Raw genomic sequence first — 21,033 nt, forward strand, 5'->3', positions numbered from 1 at the left:
GCCCTTGTGGGCAGGCGGGGCAGGGCAAGACTGAACAGCTTGGATGCCAACCTGTTTCCTCCTTCTCCCTCCCCGCCCCTGCCCCCCACCACACACATATCCATTCAGTGTTCTCGCCCCCCTTCTTGCCCCATGTCAGTCAGGGGCCTTATCCTGGCGTCGGGGGGGGGGCACCTTGAGTTATTACCTCTGCTCCAGCTGCTCCAGGGGACACTCTGGTGTCTGCCTCCAGCCTTGACGATACATGATGGGGACCTTCTCCTCTGGTTTCCTGCTCTTCAGCCTACTGGTTCTTCTCCAGAAGCCTGGGGCTCGGGGGCTACCCCCACAGATTAGAGGTAAGGCATGGCTCAGGATCTGTCCTGGTGTAGGTCAGCAGGCTTAGGTGCCCAGGATGCAAGGGAGACCAGGTCCACTGAAAAGAGCTACTTCTTTGGAGACAGAGAATGGGCCACCTTCAAGGAACATCATTGAATCATTAAGCTCAGGGAACCCTACTAGGGAGAAGGGGTTCTTGGAGAAACTGCACAGCAAGAGGGGACAGGGCAGGGAAAAGGAGACAAAGGCAGGGTTTAGGGTATAGGGACAGGTTCAGGACAGAAAAGCAGACATGGGGTAGGGATAGAATACATAACAACCGTACTGCTAACAGCTAGCATTGATTTAATACATTAAGGTCTGTAAAAGTATATTATACTTTGTCTTTTTTGGCCTTCACAAGAATCTTGTGAAGGAGGTAGTTATGATCTCCATTTTTTAAAATGAGGAAACTGAGTCTAGGAAGGGGTAGATGACTTGTCCAGGCTCACAAAGCTAGTGACTAAAGCAGGACTGGACACAGGTCTTCCTGATTTTTAAGGCCTGTGTTCTATCTATAGTTACTGCCTAGCAGAGGAGGGAAGAGGGCAGATGGAGACAGGATCTAGGGTGGAGGGGGGCCAGGTGGAGGGCTGGAGCAAGATAGAAAATTGAGTCAGAACCTTGCACTTAGTAGGTACTTAATAAATGCTTGTTGATTGGTTAATTGTTTAATCTGAGCCAGGGTCATGGGCTGAGTTCACTGTACAGGAACTAAGAGGGGCTCAGGGATTGGTACAAACGGGGGGGGGGGGAAGGTACAGGGGCAAAGACAGAGGGGGGGCAGGAGCCAAAGGTAGGAATGGTGTTGTATTATTATAGATTTAGAGCTGGAATGGATTTCATTTAATCCAATCTCATTTTCAAATGAGGAAACCATGAATGAGTTGCTGAAGGTCACACAGGTAGTAAGGGGAAGAGAAAAGAGCAGAAACACAGACATGGGTAGGGACAGAAGCAGGGAGGGAGCCAGGACAAGAAGAAGGCAAAAGAGATACAAGACTAGTTACAGAGACATAGATAGGAGGAGAGAGATGAAACAGGAACAATGATGGGGGTAGAGAAATGGACAGTGGGGGGAAAGGCCAATGTCAGGGGTAGTGGAAGAGAAAGGAAAGATATAAAATAGGACAGCAGCTTCTGGGAATTCCCACTTTCCCTTGCCCTGGCTCATTGGTAGACACTCAGGAAAAGCTTCATTGACTTCTCAATAACATGCTTTGATTCTTGGAAGGAAGTGCCCAGGGAGCATTTGCTTGATGTCCCAAATCTGTGTCCAACTGTGTTCTTCCTTTCTTCCAGCACTGAGCTCATTCTAGATTTCACATAGCTCCTCAGGCAGCTAGAGCTTGTGGGTAACTGGGAAGATGTGACCATTGAACCCTGCTAAAGGAGAAGATTCAGTATATGGAAAAGAAAAGGGCAGAAAAAGGAACATAGGTGGGGACAGAAGCAGGGACAAGAAGAAGGTCAGGGCAAAAGAGTCACCAGAGACAGAGAAAGGACTAGTGGTGCTCATGTGGTGACAGTTGCGGGGGTAAATTATGAGAAGATGCAGAGGTGACCCAGATGGTAGAGTAACTGACTGTCTATGAGAAATAAGGAAGAGAAAGATGCAAAACTGCTTTTTTTGAACATAGTTATGAATGTGGGAGATCGATGCTAGAGACTGAAATATCTCTGTCCTTCTTCCTTGCTCACTAATATATACTAGTGACTAATATACTAGTATTTGAAGGGTTACCATGTGGAAGAGAGATTTACTTTGTTCTGTATGATCCCCAATGACTACATCAGGAGTCATATGGAGAAGCTCAAGTGAGGTAGAGCTTGATCTCTCTTAAGATGAAAACTTTCTCATACTTTGAGATGCCCCAAACTCATCAGTGGAACCTCTAGAAGCAGAGGGTCCCCCTTGCAGGAGGGCTTCAAAGAATCTGAATGACCACCATAAGCTCCTTTCATTCTTTTTCTTTATAGCCCAGCACCAAACATACTTCTTGGCAGACCATCAGTGCTCTATCAGTGATTACTGGATGATTGATTTTTGATTAACATTCCAATAAGGTAGATGGTGCTAATAGCAAGATCACAATTTGCCAAGAGAGGAAACTGAGACCCAGAGGGATGTTCCTCCTCACCTTTCTCCCTTTAGTGGGTATCTCCCAGGACCACCATTGTGAAGAGAGGCTCAGACCACATCCTTCATTTTCCTGACTTCAATGCCATATCACTACTTGAGGATCTTTCTTCTCTGTACCATTTTTGGTTTTCTTTTTGTTATTGTCTTTCCCCAATTAAGCTCTTTGAGGGCAAGGGCTATATTCTCAGGCTAGGAATCAGGAAGACCTGAGTTCAAAGAGCCTCAGACATTGAGTAGTTGAATGACCCTGGGCAAGTTACTTAGTCCCCATTTGCCTCAGTTTCAACATCTGTAAAATGGGAATAATAAAAGTATCCACCTGCCAGGGCTGTTGTGAGGATCAAAGGAGATAATAAATGAAAAGAGTTTAACCCAGAGCTTATCTTACGGTAGGTACTATGCAATTATTAGCTGTTAAAATTGTTGTGGTGGTGGTGGTTGTGGTCGTGGTTATTGTTAGTTGTAATTCTAGTTCTAGATGCAGGGCTTGGCTTAACAAATGTTTGTTTACTTGACTTGACTTCCCCACAGCCTCAGTTTCCTTGGCTGCAAAAGAATGGCTTCCTAGCTACTTCCCAGCTCTTGATTATGATCCCAATACTTGTATGATTTTGACCAAGCCACTTAATTTCCTTGAGTGAGCAAATGACAGATTTTGGCTGGACCTTCTAATGTACAGGTCAGTGTCTGCTCCATTATAATATCCAGTTAAGCATACTGCAAATTCAGGATAACTTGGAGCAAGGTAGAAAGCAAGAGATATTTTTGTCTCTACCATCACCATTCCCTTGGTTTCCCATGTTCAAAAAATAATTTTTCGTCTTTCTCTTCTCTATTTCTCATAGATAGTCAGCTACTTTGGCACTGTCTGTTTTACCTCTGTATCCTCTCACAGTCCACTCTGCCCAACTCATTTGCCACCACCCTTCCCCATGAATGCACATACTCATGTCCTCATTAAAGTTATTGGGAGCAGGTTAGCTAAGTCACTTACCTGCCCTTCTTCCCTGGTCTTGGAAACAGCATTAAACTCTTCTGACTTGAATCATATTATTTAAGGGACTAATCAACACTAGATGATGTCTCACCTTATATCACACTTTCACAGAACCAGTTTTTAACGTTAATAGGGTTCTCTTTGCTTGGTTAAAGATGGTCAAAAATGGGGAAGAAGTTTTAAAAGGCAGATTTGGGGTTTAATATAAAGAAAACTTCCTGATAAGGAGAACTGTTTAATAATGAGGCCTACCTTATGAAGTAGTGAGTTCTTTATCTTAAATAATTGAGGTTTAGAGACTGCCTGTTTGGGATGGTTCAGGGTGGGGAGATCAGTCGACATTATAGTATATGCTCTCTGGGATTCATTATTTAGCATGGTAGTGTGTGTGTGTGTGTGTGGGGGGGTGTGGGAAGTACTAGGTCTGAAGTAAGAGGACCTGATTTCACATTTTACCTCTGATACTATCTGTGTGACCTTAGGTAAGTCATTTGGACTCCTTAGGCCTCAGTTTCCTTAGCTATAAAATGAAAGGGGGAATCAGATGGCTCCCCAAGTACTTTTAGGTTTTGATTTATGACCTTAATGCTTGTGTGATGTTGCCCAAGTCACTTAATTTCCTTGAGCCTCAGTTTCCTCATCTGTAAGATGAGAGTAATGGTTTAGGCAAGTCTAAGATAACTACCAGCTCTATGGTTCTTTGCCTGACATTCAAAGCCTTCCATCATCTCATGCTACTTTTTCTGCCTTACCTCACAGAACTGAGAGTTGCGCGGGACTTCACCTGGTCTAATCTATATCTGAAGGGAATCTTTATCCCAATATACCAACAAGAAGCTACACATCTTCAGCTGTTAAGACTTCAGAGTAGCAAAATTTTACTAAGTGCCTGCTATCTTGGAGTATATTGGTGCCTAATCAATGCTTTTTGATTGATTGAGCTCATACTATATTGCTCTACACAGTCTATATTACAACCAAACTAAGATTTCTACTTTGCCTTCATGAACTCTATTCCTTTCTATCTCTTCTTTCCTAGAATGTCCTCCTTCTCTATCTTCAACTACTGAATTCCCCATTCAGTTATTTTTCAGTTGTGTCTGACTCTTTGGGTGTTTTCTTGGCAAAGATCCTGAATTTTGCCATTTCTTTCTCTAGCTCATCTGATAGATGAGGAAACTGTGGCAAACAGGGTAGAGTGACTTGTCCAGGGTCACACAACCCGTAAGTGTCTGAGACAAGATTTGGGCTCAGGTCTTCTGACTCTGGGTCCCAAGCTCCTACTGTGCTACCTACTTGCCACAATTCCTAGCTGCTAAATTTCTATCTTACCTTTAAAGTCCATTTAAAAGATTCCTTCTTCATGAGATAATCCTAGATATCCTGTTATTAGTGGGATTTCCCTCTAGATCTCATGAACTGAATTTTTTTGGGAAGCTCAATAATACATTTATGAACTGCTGTGTAATCTAATTCTTTGTGTTTATGTCTTATTTAGTCTTAGTTTCTCTGTGACTGACATAGTGCTCTACACACAGAAAGCACTTACTACATGTTTATTGAACGAATCAATGAATGAGTAATTCCCAATATTGGGGAGTGAGGTGAAGCTGTGAATAGAGTCAGGGCATTGGGACTTGGGGTCAGAAAGATCTAAAGTTAAATCCTCACATTCATTATGTGATCCTAAGTGACTCAATTCTCTATGACTCAGTTTCCTCATCTGAGGAGGTTGAACTGAATGGCTTTAAAGACTCCTCCAGTATTCTGGCATTGCCTGTGTGGTTAGCTCATATCATGGAGACACCAGATCTTTAGGAGAATTAGTCTTTGGAAGGGGGAGGGTAGCATTGAGAGGGAGTTCTCCTGGATCAGTGACTAAACACCAATGAGTGACCCCTGGTGCTGGCAAACTGTATTTCTGAGGACTCCCATCAGTAGTACAGGTTCCAGGATGGGGCAAGTATGTTACTCAACTCAGAATAGCAATCTATAAGCAAACATTTGTTGAGTGTTCTGTGGACCAGGAGGAGTGGTGATAAAGAGACAAAAGTGAGAAAATATCTGCCTTCAAATGGTTTACATTTTATTGTTTATTACATATTTACAGAGAAGTAAATACAAGTTAAATACCAAGTAATGGGTGTGTGTGTGTGTGTGTGTGTGTGTGTGTAGCAATTGATGACTGGGGAAATAAGGAAAAGATTGTTGTAGGATATGAGCATAATGTTAGATCTGGGAGGGCCCTTAGAATCCAAAATATCAGAGCTGGGTGGGGAGGGGGGGTGACTTGGAACACAGGATGTCAGTTGAAGAGTCCTTAGAACAAAGATTGCCAAAGTTGGGAGGGGCTTTGAACCTAGATTGTCAGACCTGGAAGAAACCAAGAACAGGATGTCAGAGCTGGGATAGTCATTAGAACACCTATTATCAAGGCTAGAAAGGACTGGGAAAGATATTTCCAATAGAAAGTCAGAATTAGAAAGGACCTTGGAATATGAAATGTTGGATCTTGTAGGAATTTTAGAGCTTTAAGTTTACAAACAAAATAATAGGATCAGAGAGAAGTGACTTCATAAAGGTTGCATAGCAAATTAATAGAACCATGACTGTAAGCTAAAGTTTCCTTATTCCTAGCCCATTAGTTTTTTCATTGTATCTTACTCTGTGCTCCAAGATTCTTGAATCTGGTTATCCTGCTAAGATTCTAATTGACTATTAACTCCCCTTCCCTCTCCCTTTAACCCCCCATGGATTGGACAACCAAGTTTTGAGTAGGAGTAGTGATGAGAGAAAGGGAAAGCATTCCTTAGAGTGTGTTTGGGAACAAGGTCAATCAGCAAGCTCCTTAGGAAGCCCTGTTCCATTACCCCCAACTTTCTTCAAACTGTAGGGATTATCTAGGTTCTCCTTCTTAGATCAATATTTTGTTAAGTATAGACAAATGATTTGCTTAATTTAAGAGGTGGATAATTGGCCTTGAGTACTCTGGACAGGCCATCACAAAAGCTTGGATAATTACTGCCTGTTTTACTTGACTAGTGAGTTTCCCCCCTAAATTTCTTAAACATCTAGCTGTTTCCCAGGCTTAATTTTGGAAAATGCCTCTTTGTTCCTTTCCTCCTAAATTTCATCTTCTCCCCTTCCATAATAGGACACCTGTGCAGGACAAGGCCCACGGATCTGGTGTTCATTATTGACAGCTCCCGTAGCGTGAGGCCCCATGAATTTGAAAAGGTCAAAGTCTTCTTGTCACAAGTCATTGAGTCCTTAGATGTGGGGCCCAATACGACTCGGGTAGGTGTGATCAATTATGCCAGCGCTGTCAAGCATGAGTTCCCTCTCAAGGCTCATGGGAACAAGGCTAGCCTCCTGCAGGCCGTGCACAAGATTGAGCCCCTTTCCACGGGCACTATGACAGGTCTGGCCATCCAATTTGCCATCAACAAGGCCTTCAGTGAAGTTGAAGGAGCCCGGCTCAGGTTCCCAGAAATAAGCAAGGTAAGTGTCAATTTGTATTTTCTTGGGCATTTGGCTCATTGGTAATAAATTGATAATAAATTCCTTTGGCCATTTTGGTACCAAATCCTAAGCCTCTTCAGGGCAGGGAATGCTTATCCTTAACCCTCTTGTTGTGCCAAGAATTCTACAGGGGTTTGATCTTCTCTCTGATGATGGTAGTTGAGATAGTGGTAAGATTAGATGGTGGTAATGGGAAAGAAGGATGACAAGAATGATGAAGATGGTCAATACTTGGTTAAAATGTGCACATGGCCCTAGTATACGGAATCTCTGAGAAATGATGAGGTTCCATTCAAGATTCCATGTCTTTCGTCCTCTCAGTAACATCAATGGTTTCCTAGTACTTCTAGGATCAAATACACACTTATGTTTGGTATTTAAAGCTTTTCACAATCTAGTTCCAACCAAGAAAGAGGATTATTAAGTGGAAAAGGGGATTAGATTGGTTTTGCTTGGGCCCAGAGGGTGGAATTAGATGGAATCTGGAGAGAGAGAGGAAGATTTAGATTTGACAAAGGAAAAACTCCTTAATGAAGACAATTGAGTGGTCCCAAAGTAGAATGGTCCAATTTGGGAAGGAATTCATTCTTATTCACTGGAGAGATCCAAGACAAGGCATCATGACCACTTGATAGGAATTTTATAGTCAAGTCAGGGTGTCAATTTTGTGAATTTGGCAATGCAAAGAAAGGCAAAACACAGTCCTGATCTCAAGGATCTCACACTCTAATACAGGAGAGAACATACAAACAACTATATACAGAGAAGATATATATATATATATATATATATATATATATATATACACATCTATATCTATATATCTATCTGTATATGTATGTGTATGTATGTGATAAACTGGAAATGATCTAGTTTTAAGTTTTAAGAGGACTTGAAAAAGCTTCTTATCGAATGTAGAATTTTATCTTAAACCTGAAGGAAGCCAAGGAGCTAGGAGGGTTCATGAGGAGAGAGAATTTGATGGAAACAACCAATGCAAATGAAGTCAGTGGACAATTTGGAGCCTAAGTTCCAGAGATACTGGATCCTAAAGTATGTGTTAAGATGTAAGAAGCTGGAAGGGCAGGAAGATATCAGATGATAGAGGTCTGTAAAAGCTAAACAGGGGAACTTGCATTTTACTTTGGAAGTGATAATGAAATAGAATTCTTGTTCGGGATGTACAGGATATGCTGAGGCCCTTTCAACTCTAAGATTATGGATGATAGACAGGCTTGGTTCTCAAGTATCTTACAAATTAATTGGTGAAAGATTGTATATTATAATTAGGATTAAAAGAAAGATGATGATAAGTATAAACAAAAGAGGAGTTCAGACAAAGCTTTGGGAGAACTTTGGGGAGGAAATGCTTGCTCAAGGATGGACAAGTCTTTATAGAGAGGCTTCTGAGTTGGGCCTTGAAGAATGGGAAGGATTTCAATAGACAAAGATGGGAAGACTATTCTAGAGATGAGAGATGGTGTGGTAAAAACAAAGAGGCATGGGTTAAAACAAATAGAAAATATGCAAATGAGAGCTGGAAATGTAGGATCCATCTGAACTGGGGCACCTTAAATTCCAGGATAAAATAATAATAGTTGCTGATTACATTGTGCTTCAGTTACAAAATAGTTTACATATATTATTTCATCTGGTCATAATAATAATTCCAAGTATGAAGTAGCTATCACAGGTGTCTTGATCCTTTGAGGCTTTAAAAGATTAGGTGACTTGCCCATGAGCACATAGAGAGTTAGTATCAGAGTTGGGAATTCAAACCCAAATCCCTTTTGATCCCAAGAACACTAGACTGGCTCTCAGAAGTAGCAACCATATTTTATTATATAGGAAAGGTGAAGCTTGGAGAAGGTTGTTGAGTAGATAAGTGATGCCATTAGAGTCTTGAATAGGGCCATTACTAAAACATTATCTGATGGATGGATTGAAGATGGGATAGAGCTGAGATAGAAAGATCAGCTAATTGGTACTTATGGGGTGAGTGAGAATAAAGGGGAGTATTTATAGTGAGAGGGGAACTAAAATGGTACAGCGGGAATGGAAAAGATGGGTCAGATGGGAGAGAGAGACTCTAAAAAATTGATTGCCTTTTCAAGAACCCTTAGATCTCTGACATTCTGGATTCTAAGACCCTTTCCAGCACTGACATTCAATGTCCTAAGAGCCTTCTAACTCTGACATTCTGTGTTTGAAGTCCTTTCTATTTTGGATTTTTTTTGACATTCTCTGTTCTAAGACTCCTCCCAGCTCTGATATTCTCTGTTCTAAGTTTTTGTTCAATTCAAACAGGTTATATTTCATCCTCTTTTAAAAGTTGGAGGCTTATTGAATCTACTAGGGGCCTAGTCATTTTTTGGCTCCTCTTGTGCAGATATAAGGCTGATGACGGGCTTGGGGCCCTGATTTGATTCTGCTGGGTTGTGAGCACCTACATTTCTTTGCCTCATTGCCTTCTTCCCCAGGTCTGGAAGATGGAGAGTTTCTCCAACTAGTCTATCTATCCCTGTTCCCGGGACTTGGGCGCCATCGTGCGGCCAAAGGTGATTAAGTCTATCTGGAGAGCACATGAGATGGGGAGGTTCAAAGGATTCAACCTCTTGATTTCCATAACGTTCCTCTGCATAACCAAGGATCATAATGCCCCCATCTGTTCCAAAGGCCCCTTCTCCAGCAAATTGTTGCTCAAATGCATTTTCCTGTTAGCAGGCCCATACCCAAATCTCTGCAGTGGGGGGAAAACTATTTCCCCACCAAACACCCAGTTCTTGAAGATATTCCACCAGTTATGATCATGCCCAAGGTAAGCAAACACAAAGGTTTTATATATATATATTTTTGGGGCAAATATGAAAAGAAAGGCACACCTTTTACCTCTCCCCCCTGGGGCTGAAGAATGAGTTCAAGCATCTTCTGGAGACACCTGCTGGAAGCTATAAGGAACTGCAGAAGATCTTGGGAAGTAGTTGAGCTGCTTGTAAGAGGACGTGATCACATAAGCTTTAGGATCTGGATTCCAGGCCTGCTTCTGTAACGCAAGGACTGCTAGACATAGTCAAGCAAACCTGTGTTTAGCTACCTCCGCTGGTCTTTCCTAGTTGTGACCCCGAGCAAGTCATTTGACCTTTCTAGATCCTGGTTTCCTTATCTATAAAATGGGTATTAAAGGACATTAAAGGGTATTAAACACCTTTTCAAGGGTTTTTGGTGAGGTTCGCATGTTGAGTTGGACAGTGGAGAGACCATCCCAGACCATTTTAACTTGGATGTCTTCCCTGGGTGAGTCATTGTCTCGACTAACTAAAGGCTTTAGACTAAGCCTGAAAAGTCTTTGTAAGCCGTTGGCTAAAGTGGAATAACAGGAGTCCTGTTTGAATGGAAGAGGAAACTTGATCATGCCTCTGGATATTCTCTATAAATTATCAAGTTGAGAAAGAGAAGGAAATCTTTTTGCAAACTTCTAAGAACTTTGCAGTGATTTTTATTATGCTTGACCCTGTGAACTTGGCAAGTCATTGTACCTTTTGGGGATTCAATTTCTTCCTTTGTAAATTGAGGCATTTGGAGCTACATGGTCCCTAAAGTCTCTTCCAACTCTAACATCTATGACTTTATGATGCTATGATCTTTTCCCCATGAACAGTTAGTCAAACCTGGTAAAATATGCTAAATGTTCACTCAGAAGGCCTAGCTAATGAAGACAACATTCTGACTACACTTCAGGCTGATGATGGAGAATTTCCATCCTTTCTTCTCTAAAGAAATCATCTTCTAAAAACATGTGAAGATGTTGTTTCTTTGGCCTTATGCCTCACTATCCTGTGGGTTCCACTTCATAGCACCAGTTCGTTCTCTTGACTTACTTTTGGCCCCAGGACTTTTTCCACCTTGCAAAGTCTCATGAAAAACAATATGATTTAGTGAATAGAGATCTGGATGTGAACCCAGAAAGCCCTGTGCTCCCAGGCTGTTTTTGACACATACTGACTTGCTGACCTCTCAGTGGTCCTAGGCATTTTGATTCTGGACTACAAGTTATGGAGAACATGGCAACCTGAATTGGCAGATGGAATTCCCTGTAACAATGATGTCACAAGTCTAGTCCCTGTGTACTAAATTCCCAAATATTAAAACTTCCTTGATTGCAGAACTTTCATAACCTCCTAATCCTCTGAGACTTGCCTGGTCTTGAAGCTAATTTAACCCCTTGAGTTCTAAGCTCAGTTTTTCCTCACTCCTGACACTTCTTTATCAAGGAACATTCATGACTTCCTTGGTGCTAAATGAGGTGTCCTTGTTTTTGTCTTCATTCTCAGAGATCTTTCAGAGACTACTGCTGGCCTCTATGATTCTGGATTCTTTCTGTACCCTTGGCTTCTGAGAAACCATACTTCTATGCTTCTCCTTTAACTTCTGAAATTACTCTTCCAACTTCTTTTCTTAGCTCCTCAACTTTTATCAAGCCACTCCCACCTCACTCCTTATGTGAATATCTCTCAAGGCCTGTTCTTGGACAATCTCATTCAACCCTAGCTTCTAAAACCGTCTAGTTCCCCCTCCCCCTCATTTTCCCTCTCCTCCCCTCCCCTCTCTTTTATCTTCCTTCCTCTTCTCCCTTTCTCCTGTTTCTGTTTCTTTATCCTCATGTTCTCTCCAACTCTCTTCTTTCTCCCTTTGTCTGTCTCTCTGTCTATCTGTGTCTCTTTCTCTGTCTCTCTCTTTCTGTGTCTCTCCCCCCTCTCTTCATCTCTGTCTCTGTCTCTACTCTCTTTCTCTCTCTCCCTTCCTTTCTCACCCCCTCTCTGTCTCTGACTCTCCTTCCCCAGCTCTATCCCTGTGTCTCTTTTTGTCTCACAAACACATGAACACACAGATACACAGATACCTCTTTTTTTTTAGTTTTTTTTTTTTTGCAAGGCAAATGGGGTTAAGTGGCTTGCCCAAGGCCACACAGCTAGGTAATTATTAAGTGTCTGAGACTGGATTTGAACCCAGGTACTCCTGACTCCAAGGCCGGTGCTTTATCCACTACGCCACCTAGCCACCCCCACAGATACCTCTTATTGAGTCCTCTTCTGAATTACAGAACTTTATTTCTAGCTCTCCACAAGAAATTTCTGCCTGGATATCCCTATGGGACCCCCAACTCAGTGGGAATAAAATCAAGTCTATTATTGCCCCTTTAAATTATCTTCCTCTTTTGACTTTATATTTTTGTCCATGGCCCAGTATTCCCCGTCTCCTCTGTCCCAACCTTGGGGTTATATGTGACTCTTCCTTCTCCTTCCTATCTTGGATCTAATCAATTACTGAATACTCTGGAACTAGCCTCTAGGGTATTTCTTGCATCTGTCCCTGTCTTCTGCTGCCACTCTTTCATTATCACTTTCCTGGGTTATTGCAGGATTTTTCTGAAAGTTCTTTATGGCATCATTCTTCCCCACCTTTAATGTCCCCTTTATCCTTCTGCCAGAACAATCCTTCTTTTGCATAGATCTGGTTATAATTTTTCTTTTGCTCAAACAACTTTGATTATTCCCTATAGCTGAATGAGTAAATGAAGGAATGATTGGAAAAATTTATTAAGTGTTAATTATGTGCTAAGCATTATGTAAGTGCTAAGGTTATAAACAGAAACAGTAAGACAATCCCCTTTTCTGAAGACACTTAGGTTCTAGTAGAGAGAGATGATAAACATTGGAGATTTCGGCTACAAGTCAGATGGATACAAAGGTCCCTGAGGGCCTTAGGTTACAGCTTACCGTGGTAAAGCAGTTGACAATGCATATTTTAAAATGTTATTTCCGCCAATAAAACTCTAGCTATTTATGTTGTTGAGCCACCTGAATACACAGAGGACTTTTGTGGTGAGAACTTTCATTTCTGGGTTTTTGGTTGTTGTGGCTGTTGAAGAGAAGGGGGTTGCCAGATCACACTCCTTCCTGAGATGTCAGCTGCAGGGACTCAACTGGAGGGTCAGAGGTCTGGGAGGTCCTGGAATTCCTGGAGATCTTGTTCTTATGTTCCTGGCTTATTTCTGATGGATTCCAAGGGGCATTATTCAAAGGGGGGAGAAGCAATTTAACTCACCTGACATATGATCCCCAAAGCACTGCAGGTGACCCTTTAACTAGTCTGGTCTGCTTGCCCTTTGTGTGGCAACTGGTTGGCAATTGGTGGGCAAACAGTTTTGGAATAAATCTCAAACTTTTCTTCTTGCTACCCAAGGCCTTTCACCATTTGACATCAACCTTCCTTTGTAGTCTTGTTATAGGTTACTTCCCTCCTTGAATTCTATACTCCAACCAAATTGCATCATTATCTACTTCTAGACATTTATTCTTACATTTCTATGTCATTGTTGACATTGCTTCCTATGCTTAGAATGCCACCCCTCCTCATTTTCATTTGCAGAATTCTTATCTATCCTTCATAGCCCCACTCAAATGTTTCTTCCTTCAGGAATTCTTCCCTGATCCCTTAGATCCCATAGACCTTACCTTCACAAAGAATTTTTGCCTCTCTCTAATATACTGCTCATGTAATTGTGCATCATAGTAATCTGTCTTTTGTCTTATTCAACCCCAGAGGACTGTGAGGTCCGTAAGGATCTGCATTATTTAACCTTTGTATCTCCCTTAGCATCTAAAACAATAGGCACCCAATATAATTGTGCTGAATGAACAGGAGGCATATAGTAAAAAGAACAGTCTCTGGAGTCAAAAGACCTGGTTTCAAATTTCATCTATAACTCTTAATGACCTTTTGCAGAAGATGGCATTTAAGCTGAGAGAAGTCAGGGATTCCAAAAAGTGGAGATGAGCAAGAAGAACATTCCAGACAAAATCTCTGACACAAAAGACAAAGTGTCCTGTATAAGCAAGAGCAGGCAGGTAACATGACCGAACTGTAGAATGAGTGGGCAAGTCAGTTAACCTTTTGGGGCCTCAGTTTCCTCATCTGTAAAAATTAGAGGGTTAGACCTAAACCTTCTAGGTCCCTTCCAAGATTAGATCTTTGATCCTATCAATGAATAGGTGAATGGATGGATTGCTCCTATTTCTGTTTTCTGGAGTAAAAAAAGAGCAAGTCTGTTGTTATTGAAATGATAGCCTTTCAGAATTTGAAAATACTTATTTTATCCACCCAATGCTTCTCTTTTTCAAGCTAAACATTCTAAGTTCCTTCAACAAATTGTTATACTATATTATCTTCAAATCATTCATCATTATGGTTGCCACTCCTATGGACTCTCCAGTTTGCCAATGTCTTTCCTAAACTGAGAGCTGGAATGGAAGACATTATTCTATCTGTGGTCTGCCAGGACATAGAATGGTCCTTTAATTACACTTTAAATTTCTTCACACCCTGCTTCCTGCCTATCTTTCCAAACTCCTGCTTTCCATCTGGAATTATGCCCAAAAGGCAATAAAAATGTGCAAACCCTTTGATCTAGCAATACCACTACTGGGTCTATAAACTGAAGAGGTCATGTGAAAGGGTAAAAACATCACTTGTACAAAAAATATTCATAGCAGCCCAGTTTGTGGTGGCAAAGAATTGGAAATTGGTGGAAATTTAGTGAATGTCCATCAATTGGTAAATGGCAGAACAAATTGTGGTATATGTATGTTATGGAACATTATTGTTCTATTAGAAAACCTTGAGGGATGGGATTTCAGAGAAGCCTGGAAAGACTTGTATGAACTGATGTTGAGCAAGATGAGCAGAACCAGAAGAACATTGTACACCCTAATAGCAACATGGGGGTGATGATCAATCTTAATGGACTTGCTCATTCCATCAATGCAATAATCAGGGACAATTTTAGAGCACCATCTGTATGCAGAGGAAAGAACTGTGGAGTTTAAACAAAGACCAAAGTCTATTACCTTCAGTTTTTTTAAAAAGAGTCTTGTGCACTACATAATTTAGTTATCTCTAATACTTTATTTTCTCCTCAAGGATATGATTTATCTCCTAACACATTCAATTCCAATCAATGTATAGCATGGAAACAATGTAATCAGACTGCCTTTTGTGGGGGGGATGGGGGGGAGGGAAGGGAGGGTGGAGGAAAAAATTGTAAAATTCAAAACCTTCCAGAAAATTATAGGTAGAAACTACTATTGTATATAATTGGAAAACAAATAAAATATGAATAAAAAACATTCAGGTTAAAAAAACAAACCTTCTGCTTTCCTTCCATCCATACACTTATTCTACAATTCAGCCATATTGGTCTGCCTATTTATCTATTTAGATAATGCTTTGTCTCTTGTGTTGGAGATTTTGTCTGGGATGTTCTTTTTTGTTCAGTTCTACTTTTTAGAATCCTTGGGTTCTTTCAAGACTCAGCTTAAATGCCATCTTCTGCAGAAGATCATTTTAGGGTCTCTCCTTCCCCAGAAGTCAGAGAATCTGGTGACCCTCTAAGGCTTCCTTCCATCTACTCGTAATGCATCTTGTTTACACTTCCTTCTCTCTATATATCATCTCCTCTGCTAGAGTGTAAGCCCTTTTAGATTAGGGACTGGCTTTTGCCTTTCTCTGTTTCCCCAGTACTTACTTAGTAATCACTTAATACATTTTTATCAATCATGATTGATTATCACCTATTCCTTTTGTTGTTGAGCAGTTGTGTCTGAGTCTTCATGACCCCCCAGACCACTGAATACTGTCCATGAGGCTTTCTTAGCAAAGATCCTGGAGTGCTTTGCTGTTTCGTTCTGCAGCGGATCACCTTTTGTCAGAATTCTCCTTTATGAGCTGCCTGTCTTGGGTAACGCTGCGTGGTATAGCTCAGTTGCACTGAGATTGTTAAACTTCTCTGTCATGACAAGGCAGTTGTCCAGGAGGGATCCTCTTCTACACTGAACCAAATCAGACTCTTTGGTTTCCTCAGTCTAGACTCAGTCTCCTCCACCTCCAGGTGGGTAATTCTCCTTCTTTGTCTAGGTATTTGCTCAAGTACCGCCATGTTATCAGTCAGATGAGGTAGAGCCTGGTTTCCATGAGTTCACAGTGACAGAGATGCCTGTAATACTGTAAGGTCCCTGGGGGGGGGGGTTCCAAAGACTTTGGGCTATGGAGTTTCCCCATGCTTTGGAGGACCAACAGCCCTGAAGGAAGGGGGCATTTGGCCTTAGATGTGGCACCACCTGGAGTCCTCTAAATTTTTGCTGGTTGAATGGAAGTTCTCCAAGGGTTCCTGAGTCAGGACAAGATAACTATAACTTTCTACTCTTGCCCATATATTAGGGTGGACTTCTTCATGGGGTGGGTAAACTATTATCAGGATCACTCTTCTCATTTTATTGAAAATAACCTTTGATTGGAAACTGTTGATGGCCTTCTCCAAATGGAATGTTGACTTCCAGGATTCCTGGTACACATCAACCTGCTACTGCACTGAAGATAAACTTTTCAACTTGAAAAAGCTACAAGTCAATACTTAAGTGGAAGGAGTATTGGTGCATGATCTTCTGTTTGCTCATGATTGTTCTCTCAATGCAGCCTCTGAAGCTGAGATGTAACAAAGTACGGATTGATTCTTTGCTGCTTGTGCTCATTTTGGTCTAACCATTAACACCAAGAAAACATAGCCAGTACCACACCATCTATATGTGGAACTGCTGGTTACAGGAAATGGAGGAATTTTGAGTACTGTGGACAAGTTCACTTACCTTGGCAATGTCCTTTCCAGGGAGGTACACGTTGATAAATAAGTTGAAACACATATTGCCAGGGCTATCTCAGTATTTGGGAAGCTCTGAAAGAAAGGGTGGAAGAGAAGTATTAGACTGACTAACAAAGTAAATGTTCATAGAGTCATTGTTTACCTCATTGCTATATGCCTGTGAAACCTGGATGCCTATCAGTGCCATGTCAGGAAACTGAATTGCTTCCATTTAAATTATCTTAGGAATATTCTGAAGATCACCTGGCAGGAGAAGACACCAGACATTGAAGTCTTTTCTTGAGCAAAACTGTCTAGCATTCCAACATTACTACAAAGAGCTCAACTACAATGGACTGGGCATATTGTTAGAATGCCAGATGTAGGCTTACCTAAAAGACTATTTTTATGCAGAACTCACAAAGGACAAGTGCTCACAAGGGGAGCAGAAGAAATGATATTGGGATTCCCTGAAGGTCTCATTGAACAACTTTAGAATTGATTGTTTAGCATGGGAGACAGTGGCACAGGACCACCCAGCATGGTGTGCCCTCATCAGAGAGGGTGTTGGGCTCTTTGAGGAAGGCAGAATTGAAGTAGCTCAAAGGAAACTTGACATACATAAGTATGTAAGAGCATCCCAGGTATTCACATGGCCTATTTGTGCCTGACCTATGGTGGAGCATTCTGAGCTCATATTGGTCTGCTCAGTCACAGTTGGACACTGTAATTTATCACAAACGTAGTGATGTCATTTTGGTCTTCTTAGATAACAAAGGACAAGAACCAACCATGCTACTAAATATCTTGGGGACTCCCTCTTGCTTGGGCCAAGGTAACTCTGTGCTGTCCCATTCATTGAGACTGACTTCCTGCTGAACCATTCACTGTGTCACTGGAAAAAAAACTCTGAAAAAACTGAAAAAACACCTTCTGAATCTGGTAGCTCACACAAAAGAGGACAGAACATACACTTGAACATCCCCTTCAGGAATCTCGGTTAGGGCTTGCCAAGGATTAGCCAAGATGGAGGGAACTACTGCTTTATCTGCAGATCTGCAAAGTTAGAATTGGCCCTTGTGGAAGTTGGTGTGACAGGAGTTTGATTCTTGACTCGGTCTTTTGTTGTAACCTTAGGGCCTCAGTTTCTTCAGCAGTAAAATGAGAAGGTTGGACTAGATGACCTCTAAAGTGCCTTCCAGTTTGAAATCTATGACCCCAAATATTTTGGGTGGGCTGTCCCAGTTCTTTTATTTAGTTTTCTCCCTGACCACTTGCCTGTAATACAGCATTTATTTTTTATTTTTTAGTTTTTAGTTTTTGCAGGGCAATGGGGTTAAGTGGCTTGCCCAAGGCCACACAGCTAGGTAATTATTAAGTATCTGAGTCTGGATTTAAACTCAGGTACCCCTGACTCCAGGGTCAGTGCTCTATCCACTGTGCCACCTAGCCACCCCCAACACAGCATTTATAAAGGAGACCCACTGTGGCTTGAAGGGTATATCTGGGGTTTGTCTCTGCCACATGGATCAAACTTGTAGACAAATTTGTCATCACTCACTTGGTGATCACTCCTTCAAGGAGCTGGTTTGGTTGTCCCTACACCAAGCCTATGTGACTTCCACACCCAAAGCAGTACCAGCCTCTAATGGATGCCTGAAACTATTCACAAATGTCATTCTTCTCCCTAAAGGCTCAATGAATCATTTCTACCCTTGCTTTGACAGGTCCAGGGATAGGACACACTTGATTGTTCTTGTTGTTCAGTCATTTTTCAATTATGTCTGACTCTTTATGACCCCAATTGGGGTTTACTCAGCAGAAAATATGGAATCTTCCTTCTTGAGTTTGTTTTACAGAAGAGAAAAATGAAGCAGAGTGCCGTAACTTACCCAGGGTCACATAATTGATAAGTATCAAGAAGACGAGTGTTCCTAACTTTAGACCTGGTACTCAGACCATTGTACAGACTAATTGCATTCTAATAGGACACACAGACCTGTTAAAAACCTGGTCTTAGTCAAACTGGTGACTCCTAGACTGCGTCTCTAGTTCTGACCTCTCCTTTGAGATCCTATACCAATACCACTATTGGATATTTCACCAATTCATGGCTTTGACTTATCCAAAAGGTCATTCTTTTTCTACTTTAGCCAGCCTTTGGTCTCTCTCTCTCTCTCTCTCTCTCTCTCTCTCTCTCTCTCTCTCTCTGTCTCTGTCTTTGTCTCTGTCTCTCTCACCTTCATTCCTCCCCATTCTCTCTGTTTTCCTTATCTATAGGTTATTATTACCTTTGATTCTTTCTCTTGTGTCACCTCTTATGTTCAGTCACCAAGTCTTGCCTTTCCCATATCTGAAATATCATTCACATCAGATGTCTCTTCACTATTTCAACTAGTGCCATACTAATTCAAATCCTTCTTGTAATCCACCTGGGCTATTGTAGCAGTCTCAATAGTTTTTCCTGATTCTACTTTTTCTTCTTTCTAATCTATTGTTCACAGCATAGCAGAAAAATCTTTCTTTCCCACAGATTTTAACTTATCACTTCCTTCCTCAAAAATCTTTATTGTCTAGGGCAGAAGTGTGGGGAACCTCCAACCTGTGGCCATATTGGAATGGTATTGCCAAGGCAACCACAAGCAGGATTCAAAATTTGATAAATCTAGCAGCTTTTTAGGGATGAATTAGTTAAATGTTTGACCAAATTTTGCCCATGAATGATTATAAATATATAAAATATCTAAATATTTATAAATATTTATATTATATCCAAATATCTAAATTGCCCTTGGCAGAAAAAAGGTTCCCCACCCCTGGTCTAGAGAATAAAATTCAAACTCAATTACTTGGTATTCAAGACCCTTCATATTCTTGATTCAGTTTATCATTCCAGTCTTATCTCATATGACTCTCCTTGTATTCTCAGCTCCAGTCAAACTGGGCAATTATCTGTCTCTTTAATTCAATTTATTTCAAACATTTTTTTTAAATTTATTTTGATTAAAGATATTATTTGAGTTTTACAATTTTCCCCCCAATCTTGCTTCCCTCCCCCCCCTCCATGGGAAGCACTCTGTCAGTCTTTACTTTGTTTCCATGTTGTACCTTGATCCAAATTGGGTGTGATGAGAGAGAAATCATATCCTTAAAGAGGAGAAGAGAAGTCTAAGAGGTAACAAGATCAGACAATAAGATATCTGTTTTTTTCTAAATTAAAGGGAATAGTCCTTGAACTTTATTCAAACTCCACAGCTCCTTATCTGGATACAGATGGCACTCTCCTTTGCAGACAGCCCAAAATTGTTCCCGATTGTTGCACTGATGGAATGAGTGAGTCCTTCAAGGTTGAACATCACTCCCATGTTGCTGTTAGGGTGTACAGTGTTTTTCTGGTTCTGCTCATCTCACTCAGCATCAGTCCATGCAAATCCCTCCAGGCTTCCCTGAAATGCCATCCCACCTGGTTTCTAAAAGAACAATAGTGTCCCATGACATACATATACCACAGTTTGCTAAGCTATTCTCCAACTGAAGGACATTTACTTGATTTCCAATTCTTTGCCACCACGAACAGGGCTGCTATAAATATTTTTGTACAAGTAATGTTTTTACCCTTTTTCATCATCTCTTCAGGGTATAGACCCAGTAGTGGTATTGCTGGGTCAAAGGGCATGCACATTTTTGTTGCCCTTTGGGCATAGTTCAAAATAGCTCTCCAGAAGGGTTGGATGAGTTCACAGCTCCACCAACAGTGTAATAGTGTCCCAAATTTCCCACAACCCTTCCAACAATGATCATTATCCTTCCTGGTCATATTGGCCAATCTGAGAGGTGTGAGGTGGTACCTCAGAGAAGCTTTAATTTGCATTTCTCTAATAATTAATGATTTAGAGCATTTTTTCATATGGCTATGGATTGCTTTGATCTCCTCATCTGTAAATTGCCTTTGCATATTCTTTGACCATTTGTCAATTGGGGAATGGCTTTTTGTCAAACATTTTTTAAGAGCATACTGGGTGATAGATATAGTGCTAAGCACTAAGAATACAAATAAAATAAGTGAATCTCTTTCCTCAAGGAGTTTAAAATCTAAGGGGTGATTACACAAAAGGAGGAGTGGGATCATCAGGGATCTATAGCATGGGATGTGGCATTCCATGGAGTCAAAGTTCTATGTGGCACAAAAATTTGTATTCCTATTCCAGCTGTTATTGTTGCTAAATCCCTTCTTCTCTCCTCTTCACATATTGAACTACTCCATTTCCCTTAAAGTTTAACTCAAATACTTCCTCCTCCAGGGAGTTTTTCCTGATCTCC

The 21,033-nt window shown here is 41.1% G+C and overlaps 1 protein-coding gene across 1 annotated transcript in view; it reads left to right on the forward strand.

Moving 5' to 3' along the window:
- Positions 1-244: 244 nt before the first annotated feature.
- The window catches only part of MATN1 (matrilin 1), a 34,011-nt gene continuing 13,222 nt past the window's right edge, over positions 245-21,033 (forward strand). The window contains exons 1-2 of the mRNA XM_074216632.1: positions 245-338; positions 6,652-6,998. Coding sequence (XP_074072733.1) covers positions 245-338; positions 6,652-6,998 — 441 coding nt within the window. The remainder of the gene's footprint in view (positions 339-6,651; positions 6,999-21,033) is intronic.

The sequence above is a fragment of the Macrotis lagotis genome, chromosome 1 (assembly GCF_037893015.1).
Source record: "Macrotis lagotis isolate mMagLag1 chromosome 1, bilby.v1.9.chrom.fasta, whole genome shotgun sequence".
Taxonomy (NCBI): Eukaryota; Metazoa; Chordata; class Mammalia; order Peramelemorphia; family Peramelidae; genus Macrotis; species Macrotis lagotis.